The 21,256-nt window shown below is 41.0% G+C and overlaps 2 protein-coding genes across 4 annotated transcripts in view; both read left to right on the forward strand.

The window, feature by feature from the left end:
- Positions 1-7,148: 7,148 nt before the first annotated feature.
- RIPPLY2 (ripply transcriptional repressor 2) lies at positions 7,149-9,032 on the forward strand. Its single transcript, XM_042829456.1, has 3 exons — positions 7,149-7,316; positions 7,392-7,456; positions 8,860-9,032. The coding sequence occupies exons 1-3, from the start codon at positions 7,149-7,151 to the stop codon at positions 9,023-9,025; spliced, it is 399 nt and encodes a 132-aa protein (XP_042685390.1). The 3' UTR covers positions 9,026-9,032.
- A 560-nt stretch (positions 9,033-9,592) lies between these two features.
- LOC122158413 (cytochrome b5 reductase 4) overlaps positions 9,593-21,256 on the forward strand; it is a 28,789-nt gene continuing 17,125 nt past the window's right edge. For 2 of the 3 annotated variants that reach the window (XM_042815111.1, XM_042815124.1), the window contains exons 1-5: positions 9,593-9,673; positions 10,098-10,251; positions 12,811-12,911; positions 14,935-15,019; positions 18,520-18,561. In XM_042815111.1, coding sequence (XP_042671045.1) covers positions 9,599-9,673; positions 10,098-10,251; positions 12,811-12,911; positions 14,935-15,019; positions 18,520-18,561 — 457 coding nt within the window. In that variant the 5' untranslated portion in view covers positions 9,593-9,598. The remainder of the gene's footprint in view (positions 9,674-10,097; positions 10,252-12,810; positions 12,912-14,934; positions 15,020-18,519; positions 18,562-21,256) is intronic. The other variant, XM_042815117.1, reaches the window with a different exon arrangement.

The following is a 21,256-nucleotide window of genomic DNA, read 5'->3' on the forward strand; positions in this document are numbered from 1 at the left end:
AATTACTGTTCAATGTATTGTTTTCTCTCTCTGCAGTCTGCAACTCAGACATTTTTCTTGCACAGCAAAAGCTTACAGGCAGGATTTCAGAGTGCTGCCCTGATGAATTTCCCTATGAGTCTTCTGCATGCTAGTAATTCTAGTGGCTGTATGAACTAATGAACAGGCTTCCCAGAGCTTTTAGGGACTGTGCAGTGTATTCCTAGCATTCCCATTTTATACACAGGCAACTAAGGACACACGCTTCTGTTGGGAAGGCTCTTTAAGCCTCTCTGGCCATTTTGAGATAGCTATGATCTCATTTTTACATAGCTTCGCATAGCACTCTATTTCAGGCATGATTCTTATTCAGTCCAGCAGCAGTCTTGAGCCTCACACCCATTGTGTCCAAGCTATTTAGGACACAAAAATTACAAGAAGAAATTTGCACTTACAAACCCTGAGGGACCTGCACTGAAACATTTCTGCAAATCACATTGCAGACTCACATCTCAGACACAAAAATACATCATTAGGATTTATATTGCCTAGTGTGAGGCTTCTAAAAGATATTTTCAAGCTCATCTAGTCACTTCCAATCTAATCATTTTTTTTAGAATCAGTAGAGAGACAGAGTTTGTGCCAGAGAGCTCATCAGCTTGCCTGCCCTGTACATTTTAAGCACCCTAGACATCTCCTCTCAGGATGAAATACATTTAACACTGAAGGCAGCCTAAATAAATCATCATCTTAGGCTTGGATGACCAGATCTCAAACACTGAACTTAGATGAGACATGATTAACAAGTGAACCGCTAACAACTTTTCCTCATTGAAAGTTCAGGATTTTTGAATAATTGACTTTGCATCAGATAATGCTATACAAGCACCTAGATGGGAGCACACTGGGTACAAAAAGCAGTTGGTAGATAGTAATTGTTAGTGGTATCTGCTTGCAGTCTCCCTAGAAGGTGAGCAGACCTTGCCCACAGGTTTCACAAGCTTTGCCATGGTAGGGATCTCTTCCGTCCCTTCCTTCCTTCTTTTTTTCCTATTTGTACCCATGTGGGACTTGGATCCAGCCTCCTGCTCAAGCATGACCTATCCCCAGGCTACTCTCTTCAACTGGAATTGATTCCTCCAAGATGCCTTCCCAGCACTTCAGCTACTTGGTCAGCCAACTGCAATGTCCCTCATTAACTCAAGTCTATTAAGCCTATTGCTCCAGGGTCTGGTTCTCCATCTGCAAGGTGGGTCTGAGGTTGGTGTGACATCTTTTTTTCTTGCCAACAGGAATGAATTAGTCGTGGTGTCGTCGTGTAGTATTGTGTAGTCATAGTCCTAGCTTCCAGTCTCAGTTCCCTTTATCTTCTTTCCCATCTTTATTCTTCCACTGAGTTAACTAAAACTCTCTGCTGTCTCCTCCTTACATAATTTTTAATGCTAGTTCTCAATAACTGCCAAATCCCAGCCTTGTCCTCACCTCTCAGTTACTGTCTGTCACCAAAGCACTTGCCCAGTTCTCTCCTCTCTCCTCCTCCTCTTCCTGCAACCGTCATCTTTCTGCAGCCCGTGTTTGGGTTATGTAAAGGAAGAGAGCAAAAGAAAAGAAGCTCTGAATCTGGATAACTCATCCCAAAATGTACCCAGTCTTCAGCAACACACAGCTGAGGCTGCAAGGAGAGTCCTGGTTCTGGGTGGGAGGGGACCCATCCAGATGTAATTCCTCATATGAATTTATTAATTAAATTCTTCAAAGTATTCTCAGTGGGCAATTAGAACTATCATTCTGTAGACTTGCAAATTGGCCAAATTTCCATAGATTTTCAGACAAAATTCAGAATGCAATGGCAACCCTCATAGTCAGAAGGAATAATTGTTTACTTACACCTCCAAAAAAGGCACTAAACGTTTTGAATGTTGGAAGATAGCGTTTCTACCATTTCTCCCTCATTCTTGGGAATGCCTCAATGCTTTGAGCTGTCTTATTTTGATTGCAGTTTTCCCTCAGACTAAGCCTGAACAAACCTAGTGTGTAAAAACATGGTCCAAATAGGACTTGAAAAGCTAGAAGGAAAGGAAAATGTGATTTTCAAGGGATCTGACAGACAGTCTTAAAAGTGATACCAGTATTTATTCTTCACTACCTCTGCTGTTTATGCATATCATAACTGGAATGGGCAGGCTACTGCCAGCCCACGCAGAGTGCCCTATGTTCCCTGTGCTCAGTTATGACTGTAAGCAAGCAATTAAAAAATATGGAATTCTGCCGTAATAGGATTTGCAGTCTCCTGAGACCACTTGCCAGAAGCCACCCATCCTGGTGGGAAGAGCCAGGGGTCTAGGTCACGACTCATGTCCAGGCACCTGTGTGAAGACTCTGTCACCCACAGAGCAGCACAGCACACTGCATGTGCTCCTCGGGGCTGGCACTGCTATCTTTGGGACTCATGTTGCCTGTCTCAGTTGCTTGTTTCTCCAAGGCATGGCTGTTTCATTCATTCCTCCCTGCTGGAGGTTAAATGCTGACTTATCTCCATCCAAAATTTAGTGGCATGCATCCTGTTTGAGGGCTGATGCTGTGCTGATGCCTTAGACATACAGAGGAAAGTGAAAAACAACCTCTCTGTTTTCATGAATATCTCTATAGCCAGGGAGGCAACAAATCTGAAGAAATACTGAATTGAACGGTGCACTGTGAGAGGAGAGGTGACACAGCTAGGGACTGTATTACCAGCCAGAGGAGTCAAATCAGGACATGCAATGATTATCTAATTTCTTCTTCTTTTCTGTCAATAGCTGTTGAGCTAGATTGACTGCATTTCATTTGGCTGCCTCTCATTTCTCTTTAGAGGTGATAGGACAATCCTCTTGCTGCCACACTGCAGCACAGAGAGCTCCAACTGCAGCAAGCACTGTGGCATTGTGCTGCATTGTTCTGAGCGTGCCAGACACTTCTGCAGAGCCCCAGCATGTGCGATGTATCAGTGTTTCATTAACTCCCATTATATTAAAAGAGATGGCAAGAGTGGTGCTCAGCATTGAGGCCTTCATTTCTTATCTGCATGGAATGTGAAGTGCTCAGAACTCGACAGCAAATGATATTCATCCTCTAAAAAAGTTCCCTGCACTCACTAGCCGAACTCATTACACATTCTTAGCCCCTTAGTGTGTCACTTTCCCATACGTTATCCTTTGCCATTTGCTAAGGATGGGAGTTGAGTGCTGTGGAGCAGGGAAAGGAGGGAACCAACCTGCTGTGTGGGTCACACCTTGCCACATGTGCATGGGGGGCCTCCAGTAGGTGCACATATGCTACAAACATAAACATGTTCCCTTCTGCCCAGCAGATACCACTGACCACCCCAACATTCTCACATGTGCACACTCCCACAGGCAAACCTTCCAGTCCAGCCACACAGAGGAAGGGGAAGAACCATTTTCTCTATGAAATGCAATAAAGGCACCTAATTCTATTGCATCCCAGTCCAAATCCAGAGAGATGGGAAGAAGAGGGGTGGATGTCTCCGCTTGAAACAGGAGCCTCCAACTAACAATGGTGAGAACAGAGAGACTGGTAAAACCTTCAGTTCTTTATAAACTAATGCTTTACTTTCACGTTACAGTAGAAAAAAATTTATCAGCTAATAGACCAAATGTAAATAAATGGCATATACATGTATGCTATATATCTGCATGCAAACAATAAGTATACATTTCATTTTCAAAATCCAGTTCTGAAGTTTTGTCAGAGTGGGAAATACCAAGAAGCCAGGTTATCAAACACTCAGGATCAAGTGTTGTCTGCTCATCACAGCTTCCTCGACCCAGCCTCAGTAAGCGGGGGTTTGATTTCTCCTTTCTCACTCAACGAATTTCTAAGCAGATTTTCTCTATGTATGAACTCAAGCAATGCATGTCCACAATTTACTAATAAATGAGAGCTCTCTCTGCCTTCAGAAAGGTTGACACAAAGCCAGCTGAGTGTTCTCTGTCCAGATATTCCCATTCCAAGTGTGATTAGCACTGTCTTGTCAAATGTAGCTCTAAGCCATTTGTGAACACCTTCTTTGTTTGTAGTAGCACGCTCAAACCTGCACAGGCCTCTGTGTTTGCTCTTCTATCTATCCCATTAACAGCACATCACATCTCAAGATGTCGTACTGTAGAGAACCACAAAAGCGCTTTTAATCAATTTAAAGCAAACCAAGATAATTACTTTTGCTCTGGATACACAGTCCTTGGTATACCAACCACAAGATACATACTCTGAGAAAGCTAAACTGTATATTTAATTCTTCTCCTGTAAATTCAGAATTACCATGCAAGACTTCTTTATACCATATTTGAAATTGTAATCAGCTGTAATTATACCATGATACCTATAATAATTAAACTGCAGCTAAACACAGTTGAACCCTATGAGTTTTCCTGCTTCAAAAGCACTAATTAAAAAATATCCAGGATCTTGAGAGGTATTTTCAAGCACATGAGAATTTATTAGGTGCCTGGCTATTTTTATTACTGTGTAAGAGAGTAAATAAAATCATACAACATCATTTCTTCCTGTTTGATTCCACTATAATATTTACAGTACAATGTATCATTTCTCGACTCCCAGGTTTGCTTTACTACAGTCAATTTAGTTATGCATGTGCAATCAAGAAAAACCATCCCTTCAGCACTCATACTTCTTTTAAAAGTTTAAATACAATAAAGTAAGAAGTAAGACACAGGAATGAGAACACTGCTTTAATTGGGAGAAGCAAGAATGCATGGGGGAACTTCCTGTAGCAGACTGAATGTTGAATTCACAACTATGCTTTCTGATGCTACACAATATAAATATGTCAAGGCCCATATTTCAAGGTCAGTTGGAATTTGGCAAAACGTTATGTTCTCTTTTTTTGTGGTGTCAGTGATAGCAAGTTATTCTTAGCAAATTCAAACGTTTGAATTTCTGTCAATAAACAGGACTGCATTACTAACCTGTAAGGCCAAGGAGTCACATAGAGTGAAAATATGCAGGGAGAAACAGCTGTTAGCCATTATTTTCTCCTTATCCTCTCAACACCTCTGTGTCAGTTTGTTTTTAATGGGTAAATCACACTTTCTTCATGGGACATTTTCTCATTTGGGACAGATATTTAAGAGAATTCTGCAACAATTAACAGCCATTGGCCAAAGTTATTTTCTCGTAGTTTATCTTTCTGTACACATTGATACTCACTTTTATGCTTTATCAAACAAATAATGCTGATGTGAAATTGCTAGTCCTTTGTTGGTACTAATACGATGATGCTTCTGCACTTTTCTTTAACAGTGGACTCAGCCTCTATTTTTCTCCTCTTATACAGCATGTGTTATATTTCCCAAGAGAGAAATACCAACTACATAAATGACCCTCACATAATTTAGGCAAGAGAAGAATCTGCCATCAGACAGCTTTTAAACATCTGTTCTACACTTTACCACATTTGACAAGGTTTCACAGAAGCTGTTTGGAAACTGAAGAAAAATAGATACAGTGTCGGTTATGATCAAACTCTCCTTCCTGTGCTAGCTGCTTTGTTGTCATCTCAATTTCTGCAAATGGTAAATTGAATATTTACCAGCAATCTGAGCCTTTTGCTCACTTTGGTTTTAATCATTCCAGTTCTAGGCCACAGTGAAAATGAGATCATAGAATGGTTTGGGTTGGAAGGGACCTTTAAGATCATCTAGTTCCAACCCCCTGCTAACCTCCCTCCAGATCAGGTTGTTCACAGCCCCATCCAGTCTGGCCTTAAACGCTTCCAAGGAGAGGGCATCTACAACCTCGCTGGGCAACCTGTTCCAGTGTCTCACCACTCTCACAGTAAAGAATTTCTTCCTAATATCTAGTCTAAATCTACCCTCTTCCAGTTTAAAACCATTCCTCCTCATCTTGTCACCATCTGCCCTTATAAAATGCCCCTTCCCAGCTTTCCTGTAGTCCCCCTTCAAGGACTGGAAGGCCATTATAAGGTCTCCTCAGTGCCTTCTCATATCCAAGCTGAAGAGCCTGAGCTCTCTCAGCCTGTCCTCATAGGGGAGGTGCTCCAGCCCTTTGTTCATCTTCATGGCTCCCCTCTGGACTGGCTCCAACAGCTCCACGTTCTTCTTGTGTTGAGGGCCCGCATGGATAGTCACAAAGTGCAGCAAAATAATCCCATAAATTTTACTCTTTTTAACATTTGGTTTAATCCTAACATCCCACTAAGTTGAACTTTTCACTGTGAATTGCATTTTCCCTTAATTACATCTAAAGTCGAAATCATTACCATGGATCTTCCATGGGCCAGTAAATGAACTGGGTCTGGAGCTCTCCTTCCAAATCTAGTGAAGATTAATCCACCCACTCTGCCCACCTCCTCAGGGCTGTTACTGCTTACTCTTATATACGACCCCTACTGCTGCTCACATGCATCAATGATTGCAGTTTTGTAAAGAAAGGAAAAAAAGAGAAAATAAAAATAGAAAGGAGCTCTCTCTGTGCTGAGGCATGCAGTATGAGTCTGGCATAAAACCGTGCGCACAGAGCAGCTGATGCCGGCAGTTGGATAAAGCACCAGCAGTGTATGAAAAAGAGTAAAACAAGGCACTTTTTCTCGGTAAGAGTACCCTGTCAAAAAGCCGCTGTGCTAGTGAAACCGTATCTCAAGAGGCGGAAAACGTTACAGGAGTGTATCAGCGAGACTCCGTCAGGGATGTATCAGGGAAATAAAGACTCCTGCCAGTGTCACCGTCTCCACCACCTCGGCGCTTTATTCCCCTCTCCGTGCCCGAGCTCCGTACGCAGGCGTCGCCCGGGGACCTGCGGACTCGTCGCGACATCAGAAGTCCGCTCCCGCGGGGTCGGCTGCCGGCCCTGCCCCGTGCCCCCCGCCCCGCCCGGTGCCACCACCCCACTTCCAGCCACTTGTCCGCCGCAGCGCGCTTCGCACCGAGCTGCCGCATCTCCCCCCTAAGGCCATTTGGGCCATACACGCGTCCGCGTCGCCCGTGTCGACACAGCGCGCATTCCCGCGGAGCCTTTTTGTTGACGGCTCTGGCAAATGAGCCGGGGGAGGTGGGCTCCGCCGCCGCCGGCACTGCGGGGTATAAAAGCCGCCGGGCCAGGGGTGCGATGAGATATGGTTGCGGTGTACTATGGAGGTTGGAGCTCTGCGCTGCGGCTGCCCGCTTTCAGTGCCGCTGCCCCCGTGGGGCTGCCCCTGCGTTCCGCACGATTCCGCACCCTTCGCTTCTTCCTCCTCCTCTTCCTCACCCCACCGCTCAGTGCCCTTCTGGAGGCCGTGGGCGCCCGGCCCCGCCGCGGTGAGTGGGGCGGTAGGGCTGCGGGCTGTGCGCCGTCCGCCGTCCGCGGGGTGACCTCTGCTTTCTCGTCCCCAGGCGCGCAGTCCCCGCGGGCTGGCCGAGGCCTCTGGAAAGCCGGCTCAATACGCGCACCCTGTGAGGTAAGTGGGAAAGGGGACTTGGGCAGCTCACCCATGGACTTTTTATTTACTAATTGTGGTGGCAGCAGGATTGGCTGAAGCAGCTCGGGGCTCGCTGCCGTGCCCAGGGTTAAAGCAGGGAGCAGAGGACGGTCCTTGCGGTGTCTTCCTGCAAGTGCAGTACAGCTATGGGAGCAAGAAGCAGGAGCAGGGTCTGAGTGCTGCCAGCTCACGTAACCACTGCTAGAATTAATGGTGAAGGCAGCGATGCTATCTGCGTTGTCAGGTCTGAGAGAGAAATGAAACAGCTCTTACTGAATCTGCAGGAAAATCTGTATTCAGCTACTTCCAAGGTGCTGAATCTTACTGCACAAGGTGTTCTAGGTAAGATGCAGCTTTCTCCCTAACCTAGGCTCTGCTCTGACAAACGCAGGTCAAACAATGTAAGCCATTGCACTGGCTCGGTGCCCTGATGCTGTGCCTGTGCATGAGTGAATGCTGCAGGGAGCACTGGGAATGAGATATTACAGAGCAAGTATGCTTTGTGCTGTAAAGGAGGCAGTGTTCTATTAAACCACTGCCTAGAAAGCATTTTCGTACTTGGTAAAAAAACCCTCATTCTAATTCTGTTCCTTAGTGCAATTCTGTTACGAGCAGTCTGTAGTAAGCACTTAATTTGCATTGTGCTAGTCTCTTAGCTCCTGGGATTTCTATTGTTTCCTGCAGCTTCTTCCAAATGGTAAGCAAGAGGATGTTAGTTGAAAAGGAGCAGAAACAGTTGTGATGTTGTTGCAATATATATAATGTATACTAGCTGATAGCTCTTGCTACACCATATTGTCAGCAATTTTCATCCTGATTCCTACATACAACACTTCTGTAAGAAGTTAGTGGAGATTCTGTTTACAAAGATGAAACTTTGGTGGAGCATCAAAGCGTGATCCTCTGAGGCTGTCATTGTTCCTTTCACCTTGAGACTTGTCTCAGACCATAGCAACATCACCCAAAATGTACCCATCTCTAATAAAACCACTGATTTACACCAGGTACTTTGAGAATGCTATCTCACACCCACTGTATTCTCGAAGAACTGTTTCATTTAGAGCAGTGTTATTTGGGTTAGGTCCAAAAGAATACTGATAATGGGGTACCAGATTGATAAGCTTCAGGCATGGATCCTGGAGTTTAGAGCAGTATTGCTGCAATGGCACAGCATGTGAAGCACTATTTTTTCTCTCTTCTGGTGGAAATAAGAATCCGGAGAATATGTTTCTACTTATATGTGGAGTTTAGTTCAGTCACTGGCCATGTGAGAGGAATGCTGTAGGAAGTTTGTCTAAGCAGAATATCACTGTTCCTTAACTGTCAGCCTTCAAGTAGCATGTATAATAACAATAAGGAAACTTACTCTGTGCTTGTTTCAGACTGTTTTGGCCCAAATCAAGGTGCTATGATTACTTGTATCAGGAAGCTGAGGCACTTCTGAAAAACTTTCCTGTTCAAGCTACGATTTCTTTTTATGAAGACTCAGACAGTGAGGAGGATGAAGGTGAACTGGAGCAACATGCAAGAACAGAATCACATTGCTGATGGCAAGAAAGGCCAATCGAGACTACTTCTATTAAACTTAATATAAAAAAATGTATTACAGTATTTTTAAAGATAATTTATATGTATATAAGTTATTCTTAATAAAATTGGAATGTTTTGTAATTTTATCTGAGCCTTTGTTCTAGTTCTGTCTCACTTCCGGACAGGGAAAGTATTGATGAGTAATGTTTTTATTTATTTAGTCTGAGGTCCTTTATTTTGCAGACTGTAAACACCAGTTCTAGGAGCAGCCCCCTTTCTTGGGCTTACATGGCAAGGCAGCAGGGGGCCGCAGGAGTGCGCTGTGAGCAGAGCCCCGTGTCAGAGCACAGGTGCGCTGCTCTGAAGGGGACCCGCCACAACTCAGCCCTGTGCGACGCTGCGAAAGGGAAGCGGAATGTGCGAGAACAGCCCTGCACCCCGAGGGAAGCCCGCATGGAATCAAGCGGGGAAGGCCGGCACTCCGTGGGAGGCACCCGCCCCTGTGACGGGCCGCGCCCGCCCATCGGGCCGCGCCTGCGCGCTGTGTCGGAGCGCTCCGCCCGCCCGCCGGGTGCAGGCCGGGCCGGCAGGATGCTGAACGTGCCGCCGCAGGCCTTCCCCGCGCCCGGCTCCCAACAGCGGGCGGCCGCGGGCGGCCGCATCAAGGTAGGGCCCGCGCAGCCCCCTCGGGGTCGGGGCTCTCTCTCAGCCGGCCCTGGGGCCGTCACGGCGCGCCACTGCGAGGCTGGCGGCGATCCGCGGCCGGCCGGGTTCGGGGCCGGGCCGAGGCTGCGTAGTTACCTCATTACCGCTCTTCTCTTAGCGGGGCTCATAGCACTTCTTGTGCGGCCTTTCCGTATCGTCTCGATTTTCTTCAGTCTTTTACGATAAATGAATCTTTTGGCTGGCTTGCAAAATAGGAAGCCTCCTTAAACAGCTTTACTGCTGGGTAGGGCTCCCAAAAGATCACGAAGAGTATGGGTTATTTCTTGTTTTGCCCCAGTCTTCCTTGGGAGCTTAGAAAAGCATTTTGAACGGTTCTTTCTCCCTTTAGAGTTGAATAATGTTTATACATCTTGTTATTTTCCAGGTTCCTTTAAAACCAGGAAGGAGTCTTATGGATTGGATTCGATTAACTAAAAGTGGAAAGGACCTGACTGGTTTAAAAGGGAGGCTGATCGAAGTGAGCGAAGATGAGCTTGCTAAGCACAACAAGAAGGAAGATTGCTGGATATGTATAAGAGGTTGGTTACTGCCTTGTTGCTTTTGCATTTGTTGCCTAGTCTGTGTTCCGCACTTGAAACATAACAAAACAACAAACTACCTCCCCCAGAAATCCTCACCCCAGAACAGTGTATTGTGTTGTCTATGTTTAGACCAGGTGTAATGTTGATGTAGTAGGACACAACTTTGTCCAAGTTGGCAGTTTTATGTAACAATGCTATTCTTTGCTTTCAGACTTTTTTCAGGCAGTCTTTAAAGTTGATGTACCTGACACTTATGTGAAAATAGTAAAATTTAAGAGTATGGTTGACTCTTCTGACAACATCTTAGCAAGAATAAGACATTAAAAATGCTGACATGTACTTGAAGTCTTTAGAGTGTGTATCATCCTTAGCAGCTGAAGACTTTCACTGATTGCTTTAAAGCATCTAGAATCATAAAAATATGTAAAGATGTTATTTAGATTCTGTAGGATGGTTTCTGGAAAATGCATGTATGTAAGCCCACGTACCACTTCATACAATTTAGAAAGGTGAATGATAATTGCCATGCAGATAAATCTTTGCCTATATCTACAGTATATCTGAAGATATACTGTAAATATCTTTGGTAACCGACTCATGGTGTTTGTTTATTGTTACTTTTATGAAATTTTAACTCAAAATTATTGTATATTGTTAGATGGCAATGTGCTAAAGGTAGTTTGGAGCAATAGCCTTGTGTAGATGAGTATTCTCAGTGCTGAAGATGAAGTTTCTAGTCTTACAGAAAGAAGAGTACTCACTCTGCTGTTTAATTGTTTAGAGGTTAAAATACATTAATATTGTTTTGAATTTGTTGTGAGATAATCTGTTTTGTGGAAGTGCTGTTAAGAAGGTCAGAGTGGCTTACTTACATGACCTGTATAGGAAAAGTGCTTTGTTTAATGGTAACTTAAGGAATTTGATGTAATGTCATCCATAAATTCCGGCAAAATTAAGAAGTTCTTCACAAGGATGACTGTTTTTATTGGGTCAAAAAGGGGAACGAGAGTGAGCTTTTTGAGCAGAGTAGTAGGATTGTTATTGCTCTGCATACTGCTCTTGCAGATATGAGCAGAATTATAATGAGAGGAGAGCTGAAGAAAATGTATTTTGCAGTGTAGATTTGGTTATATACCTTTCAAAAAAAAAAAAAAAAAAATCACATCTACTGCTGCAGGTAGAATCACTTATAAAGCTTATAAATGCTTTCTAATCTTTTACTTCCCCCAGGCTTCCTTTTTGAGGCATTTGTGTTAGTGTAGTTGGACTATGGCTCTGTAGTAAAAAGCAAAAATTGAGAGCAATGTGAAGGAGAAGGGAATCAGGAGCTAACTTTTCAAAAATCAGTAGGATGATCACCAAACAGAGTTGTCACGTAGGGCACAGATATATAAAATGGGATGGCAGCGGGTTAAAGAACACGTATAAGGTGGAAATCTGAATGTTTTGTTGACATTCAGGAGTTCTGAACTGTTTAATTTTCCCTCGTGCATTTTCTTATGTGCAGTAACCAATCCTGTGCACAAGGTGGCGTAGTGGTTACATCCTTCAGAACATCAAGTCAGTAGAGTGTGCAAAAAAACCTTTCCAGTCCTGGAGAATTGTTCTCACCAATTAAGATTGTCCCAGGAATACGTCTCCCCTCACCTAATGCTGAATGCCTTCATTTCTGGAGTAATGTAAACTTTTTAAAAGCACGCAGTGCATGGTTTTGCTTTAGTAATTTCTTGTTCAGATAATGTTTAATTTTTTGAAATATTTTGCTATGTAGACCTGCAGTAGTCCCATAAGAAGAAACATCTGTGGCTAAATGTTTATTGCTGCATTCTTCAAACTCTGATTACTCTGCATTTCAGTAATTGGTCTTCATGATTCCAGGCCTATAAAGCACTTTTTAAGAAATCTTACTAAAAATACAGAGTAGTGCTTGTGTAAAATGAATGCTGAATCCTTTTATTAAGACAAATTTATCATCCGTATTATCAGCCTCTAATGAGCTTAGAATGCATTCAGGTTTTTTGTACTGCTGAATCTACAGAGGGAACCTTTTGTTGATGATGGTGGTAGCTTTTGTTTTCGGAAGACAGTTTCTTCCCATAGTCATTTTACTCCATAGGTGATGAATGACAGAGAAGCAACTTCAACAGCACTTCAGCAGTGACTTAATTCAAAGAGATAACAAAAACAATTCCCTGCACTAACTAGTTCAATTCTGTGTCTCTATTTAACTGGCCTCTGGCTCTCATACACATTAACTAGACTGTGACACCTTCATCTTCAGGTGTTTATTTTGTTAGTCATAAACCTGCAGCGTTTTTCCAGATGTTAGTCCTGCGGTGCCACAAAACTTATCCTACTGAACAACTCTGTGTGATGTGTTTCATATCAGGTTCCATACAGTTGTGTTACTTCTGTTTCTGATTCTGGAAAATCATATTGCTTGCTATTACACTGTGTAATAGATACTAATCTTTCCACTGTTTCTGGAGATGACTGAATAGTTGCAGTGGTTGTAAAAAATGTTACTCACATGATCTTACATTCCATTTTCTGCAGGACTCGTATACAATGTCACACCGTACATGGAATATCATCCCGGTGGTGAGGATGAACTAATGAAAGCAGCTGGAACTGATGGTACAGATCTTTTTGACCAGGTGAGAACAACTTCCTCACTAAAAGGTATTTTGAAAAAAAAATATATGCGTATTTCCTGATTATTTTAGGTCATCCCAGTGGAAATGATTTGAACCTTTTGAGGTCTAAGCGTAGGCAATAGTTTACTGTTCAGAATTGCACTAATGTGCTGAAAGAGAAACATCATTTAAATATTGCATCAAAAGTCAATAATGAAAGTGTAGTTTTATGTTGAGGTTTTGCTTCAATTTGACCATTTTAACAAATTGATTGGTTCTTAGCAGAAAAAGCTATTGAACTTCAGATTCCTACCTCCTAAATTACCATGTTGACTAATTGCTGTTGGTTGAAAAGCATTTTCTTCCCAGAGAGAGATTCATTATTTTTACAAATACTTGTAGTGTTTTTCCGTCTATTAACTTAGTTACTGCATTATCAGGGAACAAAGTACTGAGGAAAAGGTTCTGGGACTGCTGTTAACTCACTGTGAACAAATCAGAAGATGACAACTGGTCTCTTGTTTGTTCACCATTTCTTTAAGGCTGAAAGGAAGGTCTGCAGTCTTCCAGTAAGACCTGATTTTGTAGGAGGTGATTCACTGAGTTGGTCTTTTTGGCAGCAGACATTTTTCCCATCTCCTTGGCTCACAGGGTTTTCCTGGGAAACTGGGGAAGAGCAGAAAGGGAACTTCCTCTTTTTCTGAAAGAATTGTCATTTCTTTACAGTTCTTACATCATAGTATGTTACGTCTTGACTTGCAAAACATATTTAAGAATGAATGTAAATAAATGAGAGATGTGATGCACTTTGTTTTGTTGGTTTTGGTTAATCTCCTGTCAAATGAAGTGTCTAGCACAGGATTTGGGTATATTTCTCTGTTAGTCACAAATCTGCTCGGGTTTAAAGAAATTTGCATTCTCACACCTGAAAATTTGTGCTGTGTCAAGTTGTGGCCTGAAAGTCTGTAGCTAAATCACTGTCAAGTGTGGTGTGATGTACTCAGAAATGGGAATCCTGGCAGCAAAGATATTTCCAGAAGGCCGACAAAGTGTATCTGAACTTTGTAACATACTTGGTACATTTTTGTTTGTGTTGTGACAGGAGTGGAAAACCACCTCCAGGTTTTAGTTTCTGGCTGATGTCTTTCCAGTGCTGGAGGCATTTCTGTTGCCTGTGCATTCTATATCTGTTAGATATTGATGTATTTAAGAGTTTGGTAGGTTGCTGGTGTTTCTTAAATTTCTAAAAAACATAACTCTCACTCAAAATTTTTTCTTTACCTGTGTAAAATGCAGCTACAACTTATGGATGGGACTTCCTTATCTTGTTTGCTTAGCTCGTCCAGTTGAAAGTTTTTATTTTTAAATCTCTTTGTACCATTCAGATTTGTCACGCTGCACTCCTTTACCTTTTCTCTTCCTGAGGTGTTATTCTGAATGCCCCATCAGAGTTGGCTTTTCTGCCATCTATTTCCTATGGAAGTTCTTCAGTTCTGGTCTGTAAACGACTGCTCTTTCATCACTTTGTTTGGCTTTTTAAAGTAGATTATTTCCCAATAATTCAGTGATTGTCAGACACAACCAAACAAATGCTCCAACTTCACAGGAGATGTCGATGTGTCTATTTTGCTCTGTTTTGTTTCCCTCATCAGTCCCTTTCCCCATATTCGTATCTAAACAAGATTAATTTCCTTTGTGATAAGGACAAATTCTATTATGTTGTAAATGCAATAAAAACACTATTCTGAAACTTTTTCTGTCATTAAAGATTGTGATATTCAGGTACTTCAAAACATAAAATGGGTGAATTAAGCTACTGTCACATAATCAGGGTCTGTGTGTGTGTGTGTGTGTGTGTGTGTTTAAACACTTGTTGTCTGTGAAATAAGTAAAAATACGTACTGAAAAATGTGATCACTTGGTGTCCATGTTAAGAGCAAAACACTAAGAAATGAATTATATTAGCTTTTATGCAGAAATGGTGTTTGTATCTTACAACACAGTAAAATTATAAAAGTTGTGCAAACCAATTTTGTTAATATAGGTTCATCGTTGGGTCAATTATGAATCGATGCTGAAGGAATGTCTTGTTGGGAGAATGGCTTTCAAGCCTATTGCTGCTCCAAAAGGTGAGGGCTTTTAGAATGAAATAATTTCTGATAATGCTTTATTCCGAAGTTGTCTGGAAGTTGCAAGAAATCATCGTATTTACAAGGAGTGTCTGTGTTTTGATACAGAGGTGAAGGCTGTTGCGTATACGTAGTCTTTTGGTAGTATATACCTGAAGGAGAGACTATTTTACCAGTGAAGGCATTTATAAATATCGTGCTGCTATGTTTTTCTTTTGCTGTAATTCATCAGAAAAGGTTTATGCGTTTGTAGAAATAGGTACATATTTTTTTTTTTTCCAAAGATTGCTCTTTTTTCAGGCCCCAGCAGGCAAACTCTCCTGAACAGCCCTCTGATGTGATTTAGAGCATCTTAAAATAAGTCATTTTTTTTTTTTACTTTGATGATTTCAGTCCCAAACATAGGTCTTGAAAGTTGCATTTGAAATGAGATCTGTGAACACAGTTTGTGGACGCAGTTATTGTTTTTAGAAAACTCCTTACTGGGTCTGCTAAAGTTTCAATTTAGTTGGAGAAAATGTTGCTGATTCAGCAGGCTCACAGAGCCAGGACAGCGAGAGAAAGTAGCATATTGTCTTAAAATGCTGGCAGTGGTTTCTAAAGACTTTATCTTCAGTATTTGTTTTGGTTTGCAGGCCACAGTGAAAAATACCAGTATCTTACAACCAGATACTATTACTGAATAGTGACCCTTAGCAAAACTGCTATGAAATCATGACAGAACTCATATTTGCAACTATTTTTCTCACCTTCTGTGGTATCCTGTAGGTCACAACTTCAGGCATCTCTTGCTGCTCTTTTCTGACAAGGGAACGTGGCTATTTGCTTAGCACTTAGGTCACTTCATGATCTAAGTTGATTTTGTTCTGTACACAGAGGGAGATAGGATTTTACATCTCTGTGTTGCTAAGCAGCTAATTTCTTTGTAGAGTTTTTAAGCTGAGTGCTGCAATGCAAGGAGATACCTTGACAGCATAACAGCTTCGTGGAGTTGAGTTGTGGATGTGTTACTGCCACTTTGTCATCTGAATCACAAACATAAAGAAGTAAACCTGACTTTTACCAATTTTGTTAGTCTAACTTTTCTGTAACTGGAGGAATTCTCATGGCAACGAATCAGTAAAAAAATAAACATATCTTTGCTCCTGACTGCTACGATGGTCCATTTTCTGGTGTTTATTTTCTCTCTGCATTCTTCTGTAGTAAGACTGTTGATATCTGTTTTGTGCTGATAAAACTTGCAGGATGAAGGTAACACACTGTGTGAAAGTGGTTTGGCTGCCTGGTGTCTCTTTTGGCCATTTCAGGCTTGAAAGTTATTAATTAAAGAATAAAGTTGATTTGACTATGTTTACTGAAATTCTTTGTATCAAAATTCTCAAGACTTTTTTGTGGTTCATATTGGGTTATATATCTTTTGCTTTTGAATAGTGAATTATCAAGCTCGTGATTAGTCAATAGTCAGGCAGCAACACTTCTTGTCTTTTCTCCTTCCAGAAGACTGCCTTTGACAAAGTTTGGATCTGAAAAAAAAAAAGAAGAAAAAAAAAAAGAATAAAATACAGATTTAGTATGAATGGTATAGAGAAGGGACTTTGAATTACACTATTAATTGCTTTCTTTTCATGGCAGAGGTGAGCTTTTGACAGTGGGGCAAGTATTGGTATGTGCTGTTCGATACTCAGTAGTATGCAGCGTAGGTTTGGTAGGTTTGTGATTTTTAGTTTTGTTTCCTGTGTTCTGGAGCAAAGCTTGTCCTTGCATGTTTCCTAAGAGTCCTTTGAAGTTGCTGGTGATAGTTTTGCTAACTTGTCTTCTGGGAATGCTGTTTGATGGGTAGGGTTGTGACTAGCAAGAGATTCTAAAGTATCCCTTCTTTAGTATTACAGTGCAGTAGCTACAACAGTACTCAGGCATGTAAAAGATTATTTCAGAATCTCCTTTTTCCTGCAGTTTTCTCAACAAACCTCTACAGCATTAAACATTTTTGCCATTATTGATTTGCCTTCAAGGTACTCAGCTGTAACATCTGTGCTGATGTGTACTTTGTTGGCTGTACCTGTTGATATGGATGATGTTTCTCTTAGACACATCAGTGTCTGTTACCACTGAAGTTATGTACAGACATAACCTGGGAGTTGGAATGTGTGCACTTATTTGTGCTCTGTCACTGATATGCTGAAAGAGGTATAGTATCATCCATGGAAAAGAGAGGAAGGGTTGTGTCTTGGAAATACTTTTAAACAAGTGTCCTTGAATCTGCAGTGCCAATTCAGTGCTGTGTGTTAAAGTGAAGTGAGAAGAGAATGTATTTTTGAACTGAGACAATTATTTTTTAATGACAAATGTGACTTTGTGACTTATTTGCCTCTCCTAGCAGATGGCTTGAAGTAGTGTATAGCAGAATATATAGAGGAACACATTTTAAAACAAAAGTTTAGGAGGAACTGTGCTGTTCATCCTGAAGTGTTTTCACCTCAGCGTGAAAGTCTCTAATGAGGGCAATTCTTGTTCAGCTTTGAAGTCCTTTTGCGGTACCTTGTGCTTGGTGGATTGTTCCAGAAGCCTTGCTTTTACTGCTGTCATACTGGCATTCTTCCTCTATTCCTGACTGCTGTGATGGAGAGAACAGAGGGAGGGGTTCAGAAACCCATAGTAAGGGGAGAAACGTTCATCTTTTTGTTTTCATGAAAGGGAGCAGGAAGAATAAGTTAGATTCTCTTGCTTTCCTCTGACCTATCTCTTAACAAAGTTGAATGCAGAATGGGGTCTTTGTAATTTTGTGATATGTGTATCAAGGTGGAAGGGATTTGAGTACTTCCAGGGAACTAGAAGAAAGGTATAAGGCCAAGAGATGCAATGACGTTGTCCTTGAGTCAAGCACTACGTATATGAATTGACATTATGCATTCATCTACTTAGGGTTTTCTTTTTCTGCTTTTTTGTTTTGTTTTATTGTTATTTGGAGTTAGCTACAGCATACTGGAGATTGAATGAAAAGTTCAGATGGTAAATAAAGCTACTTGAGAGAAGGAACTTAAAGGAAGGTTTTCTTTTTCCTGTGTTTCTGCCAGGTGATTTTGGTAGTGGCAGGTCTGATTTGGTGTTTACTGTATGTTGTCTTCAAACAATGCCTTTCCAAGTCTGACAGACTTAGCTTCTTGGCTATGAAGCTTACTGTTGCACAAGGAAATCTGTGCTGTTTGTAAGAGTCAGATAAGTTCTCATTTCCTACCCTTCAGCTGTGCAACTTCTCACATTTTGTATTATAGGTTGTTGGTTTTTTTTTTTTTAATTATTATTACACGTAATCTTTTGGAATAATATCTATGCTACTACATTTAATTGTGACTTCTTGTTACCCAAAGCATCCTGGTCAATCTGTTATTGGTGTGGTTTGTTTGGAGAGCTTTACTTTGGCTCCTTTTTTTTAATATGATGTACGCAAGTACTGTACTGCAAGCTCTCACTGTCATGCTTGTTTTTCTTAATGCTTGTAGACATTTCTTCTACCCTGCCTGAAGAGAAAAAACAGCTTAATGGTAAGTATTTTTCTGGAGGAACATGGGAAGTGAATCTTAAACTTACCTGAATATTTTTTAATGCACAGTACTTATCCAGCTTCTGTCTTTACATTTGAATCTGATTTTGAGACAGTGGTGATCTTGGGGAACTCCAAAAAGCAAAATCCTAATCAGGCATTGCCAATTCAGTGATTTAAAGCATTCAAAGATGGCAGCGCAGTAGTGTGGAAGAAGGAAGTATGAGATGGACAGGCTTTCTGCTAGAGAAGGTAGATCAGAAATAAAAATGTGCTATTGAAATCTGCCTCTACAGAAGTGCCAGGCTTTGCGATTCTTCTCTGTGTCAGAAAAACTAGGTGGCCATGGAAATCGAATTGCAGAGATGTGACAGAAAGTTGGATAATGCATAGAATGAAGTTGATCACTTGGAAAACGAGTTGAAATAGAAATATATTACTCGAGCATGGCGTGACTGAATTACTTGAGGTGTAACCATGTGAATAACTAGGTTGTTAATTGATGTGCTCTAAGAGGAGCAAATATTCTGTTCTGTGATACAGGTGGTTGACATTAGTCCTTGCAGAGATAGGAAAGCAGTAGCCTTTGTTGAGCCCTCCTTGAGTATCAGGTATAGCTGTGATTGAAAGTGTACAAGAACTATGTATTTGATTTTGGTCTTTTTAGGAAAAAAAATTAGTGTGAATAGTAGTGGTTAGTCATCTTAGTATACTAAGAGGCTTCCTAACAGAATGTGATTTATAAAGTCCAATCAATTGAGGTGAGCTGGGGGTTTCCTGGTAAAGGAAGTAAAATGAACACCTGTGAAGGGAAATAAGGCAGTTCGATCTGGAGGCTGACTTTTAAGCATGAAAGGATACAAACTGATATCTTACTTTCTTCTGTTCTTACAGTCCTTCTTGCTGTTTTGTGTTCTATGAACATTGTATCTCATACTTGATTTCCAAAAGGCAGTTTACTTTGCAGTATGCAGTAGCACTGAAGTACACAAAAATACCTTTGAGTTCAACATATATCATATAAAATTAAGAAAAACTGATTTTTTTTCTTTTTTTTCTTTTTTTTTTTTTTTTTTTTTTTGTTCCTGTTCTCCTAAATATCCTTTTACAATGTTTTTTTTTCCAAACTTTGCGACAGAGTCTGCTGCCTGACTTCATCAACAAACATATTGGAACATTTTCATCCCTCCTTGAAAGGCGGGAAGAACTGGAACACAAACTCAACTTTATATTAGAATTGTATCACTAGGCAGCAGTTATTAGTCACTAAATACACCACAAGCATTTTGGTTCAAGAAGTAAGTTAAATATGCCATCTATTTTGGTGTTCATCTCTTCTTGGTTAAGAAGGATCATGAAATAACTTTTCTTGTCTAGAATATGCGACTCCTCAGGAGACAGGAAATAATTCTGATTGTGCTTTCCAGTGAAGCTGCCAAAGTGCTGATGCCTGTATTCAGTTTACCTGTTTGATATGGCTTCAGGAAAAAATTTTTGCACTGACTTTTAACTGTTGTGGACATACTTTTACCTTGTAAGACTTCTTTCTTATTCTGTTGTTGTTTCGCTTTGTAGCTCTTGTAAATTTAAGTCAAAATTAGTCTGGAAATAAGCAGCACTGTCTGAAAGTTAGAAAGAGAAACCTGTGTGGGCTCTGATTTATTTATTTTTTTCTTTTCTAGGAAGTTGTTGGTATGGTGAAGACACTTTGTTGCATTATTGATCCAAAAAGTATAAATAATAATTGTATTGTGTAGTGTGCTCATGTCTATTAACTTGAATGCATCCTTGATTTTTTGTGACAATCAACAACCTGTAGTGTAAGAGAAAATGAAAGCTGAAGTTTCCAGGATATGTTGCTCGTTTTAAGTCTTAAAGGCAGATATGTTCTTGGATATCTCTTCATATTTGAGTTTCAAACAAAATTTCAACACACTGTTATTTCCAAAGCATACGTGAAAACTTCACATTCGTTTAAAAGCAAGTAAGCATCAAAGACATACTTTAATAATCAGCTTTCCAACCTTGTACATTCAAGCTAAACCAAATTTCATATGTGCTCAAACTATTAAGATGCATATTTCTGTAGTATTAGAAGTAAAATAAATGACTTGGGCAATTCCACCATCTGAGAACAAGTTGGTGTTTGAGTATAAGCTCAGATGGCATGGGAAAGAATGATGGGAGGAGAGCTTGAGTTAGGACTTCAAGTACAGAAAACTAAATCTTGTGGTTCAACCAGCTGAGATTCTTTAGTGTAAGTAATGTATGCATTTCTATTTTTCTTAGTAATACTTAAAGTTTATAAATATGGATTAAGCTTATTCTGGACCTTCAGAGAACAAAGAAAATAACAGATACAGAAAGTTTTCACAGAATCTTAAAATAGTTCAGGTCGGAACAAACATCTGGAGCTTAGTCCTTTCCATAGTCCTTCCTTCTGCAGATGGAGCAGGGCCAGTTCCCTCAGCCTCCTTTCAAGCATTCTTTGCTTCAGCTGCTGACCAGCTTGGTAGCCCTTCACTGGACTTGCTCATGTCAACGTTTGCCCTGCACTGGAGGGCTAAAACGGAGCCAGTACTGCAGATGTAGACTTACAAATCCTAAATAGAGGGGAAGAACTGCTTTCCTCAAGCTGATAAGCTGTGTTTTTGCTCAGATTGCATTTGGCTTCTGTCATCACAGTGTTGTAACGT

This window comes from Centrocercus urophasianus, unplaced genomic scaffold (genome assembly GCF_019232065.1).
Source record: "Centrocercus urophasianus isolate 14NV4802_14NV808 unplaced genomic scaffold, USGS_Curo_1.0 seq_10, whole genome shotgun sequence".
NCBI lineage: Eukaryota > Metazoa > Chordata > Aves > Galliformes > Phasianidae > Centrocercus > Centrocercus urophasianus.

What these genes read in the sequence shown, in the direction of transcription:
- RIPPLY2 (XM_042829456.1), top strand. Translation starts at nt 7,149, where the DNA reads ATGGAGGTTGGAGCTCTGCGCTGCGGCTGCCCGCTTTCAGTGCCGCTG. An exon ending in GGGCGCCCGGCCCCGCCGCG is followed by an intron (nt 7,317 to 7,391) that starts GTGAGTGGGGCG and finishes TCTCGTCCCCAG; the next exon opens with GCGCGCAGTCCCCGCGGGCT. An exon ending in CAATACGCGCACCCTGTGAG is followed by an intron (nt 7,457 to 8,859) that starts GTAAGTGGGAAA and finishes TGCTTGTTTCAG; the next exon opens with ACTGTTTTGGCCCAAATCAA.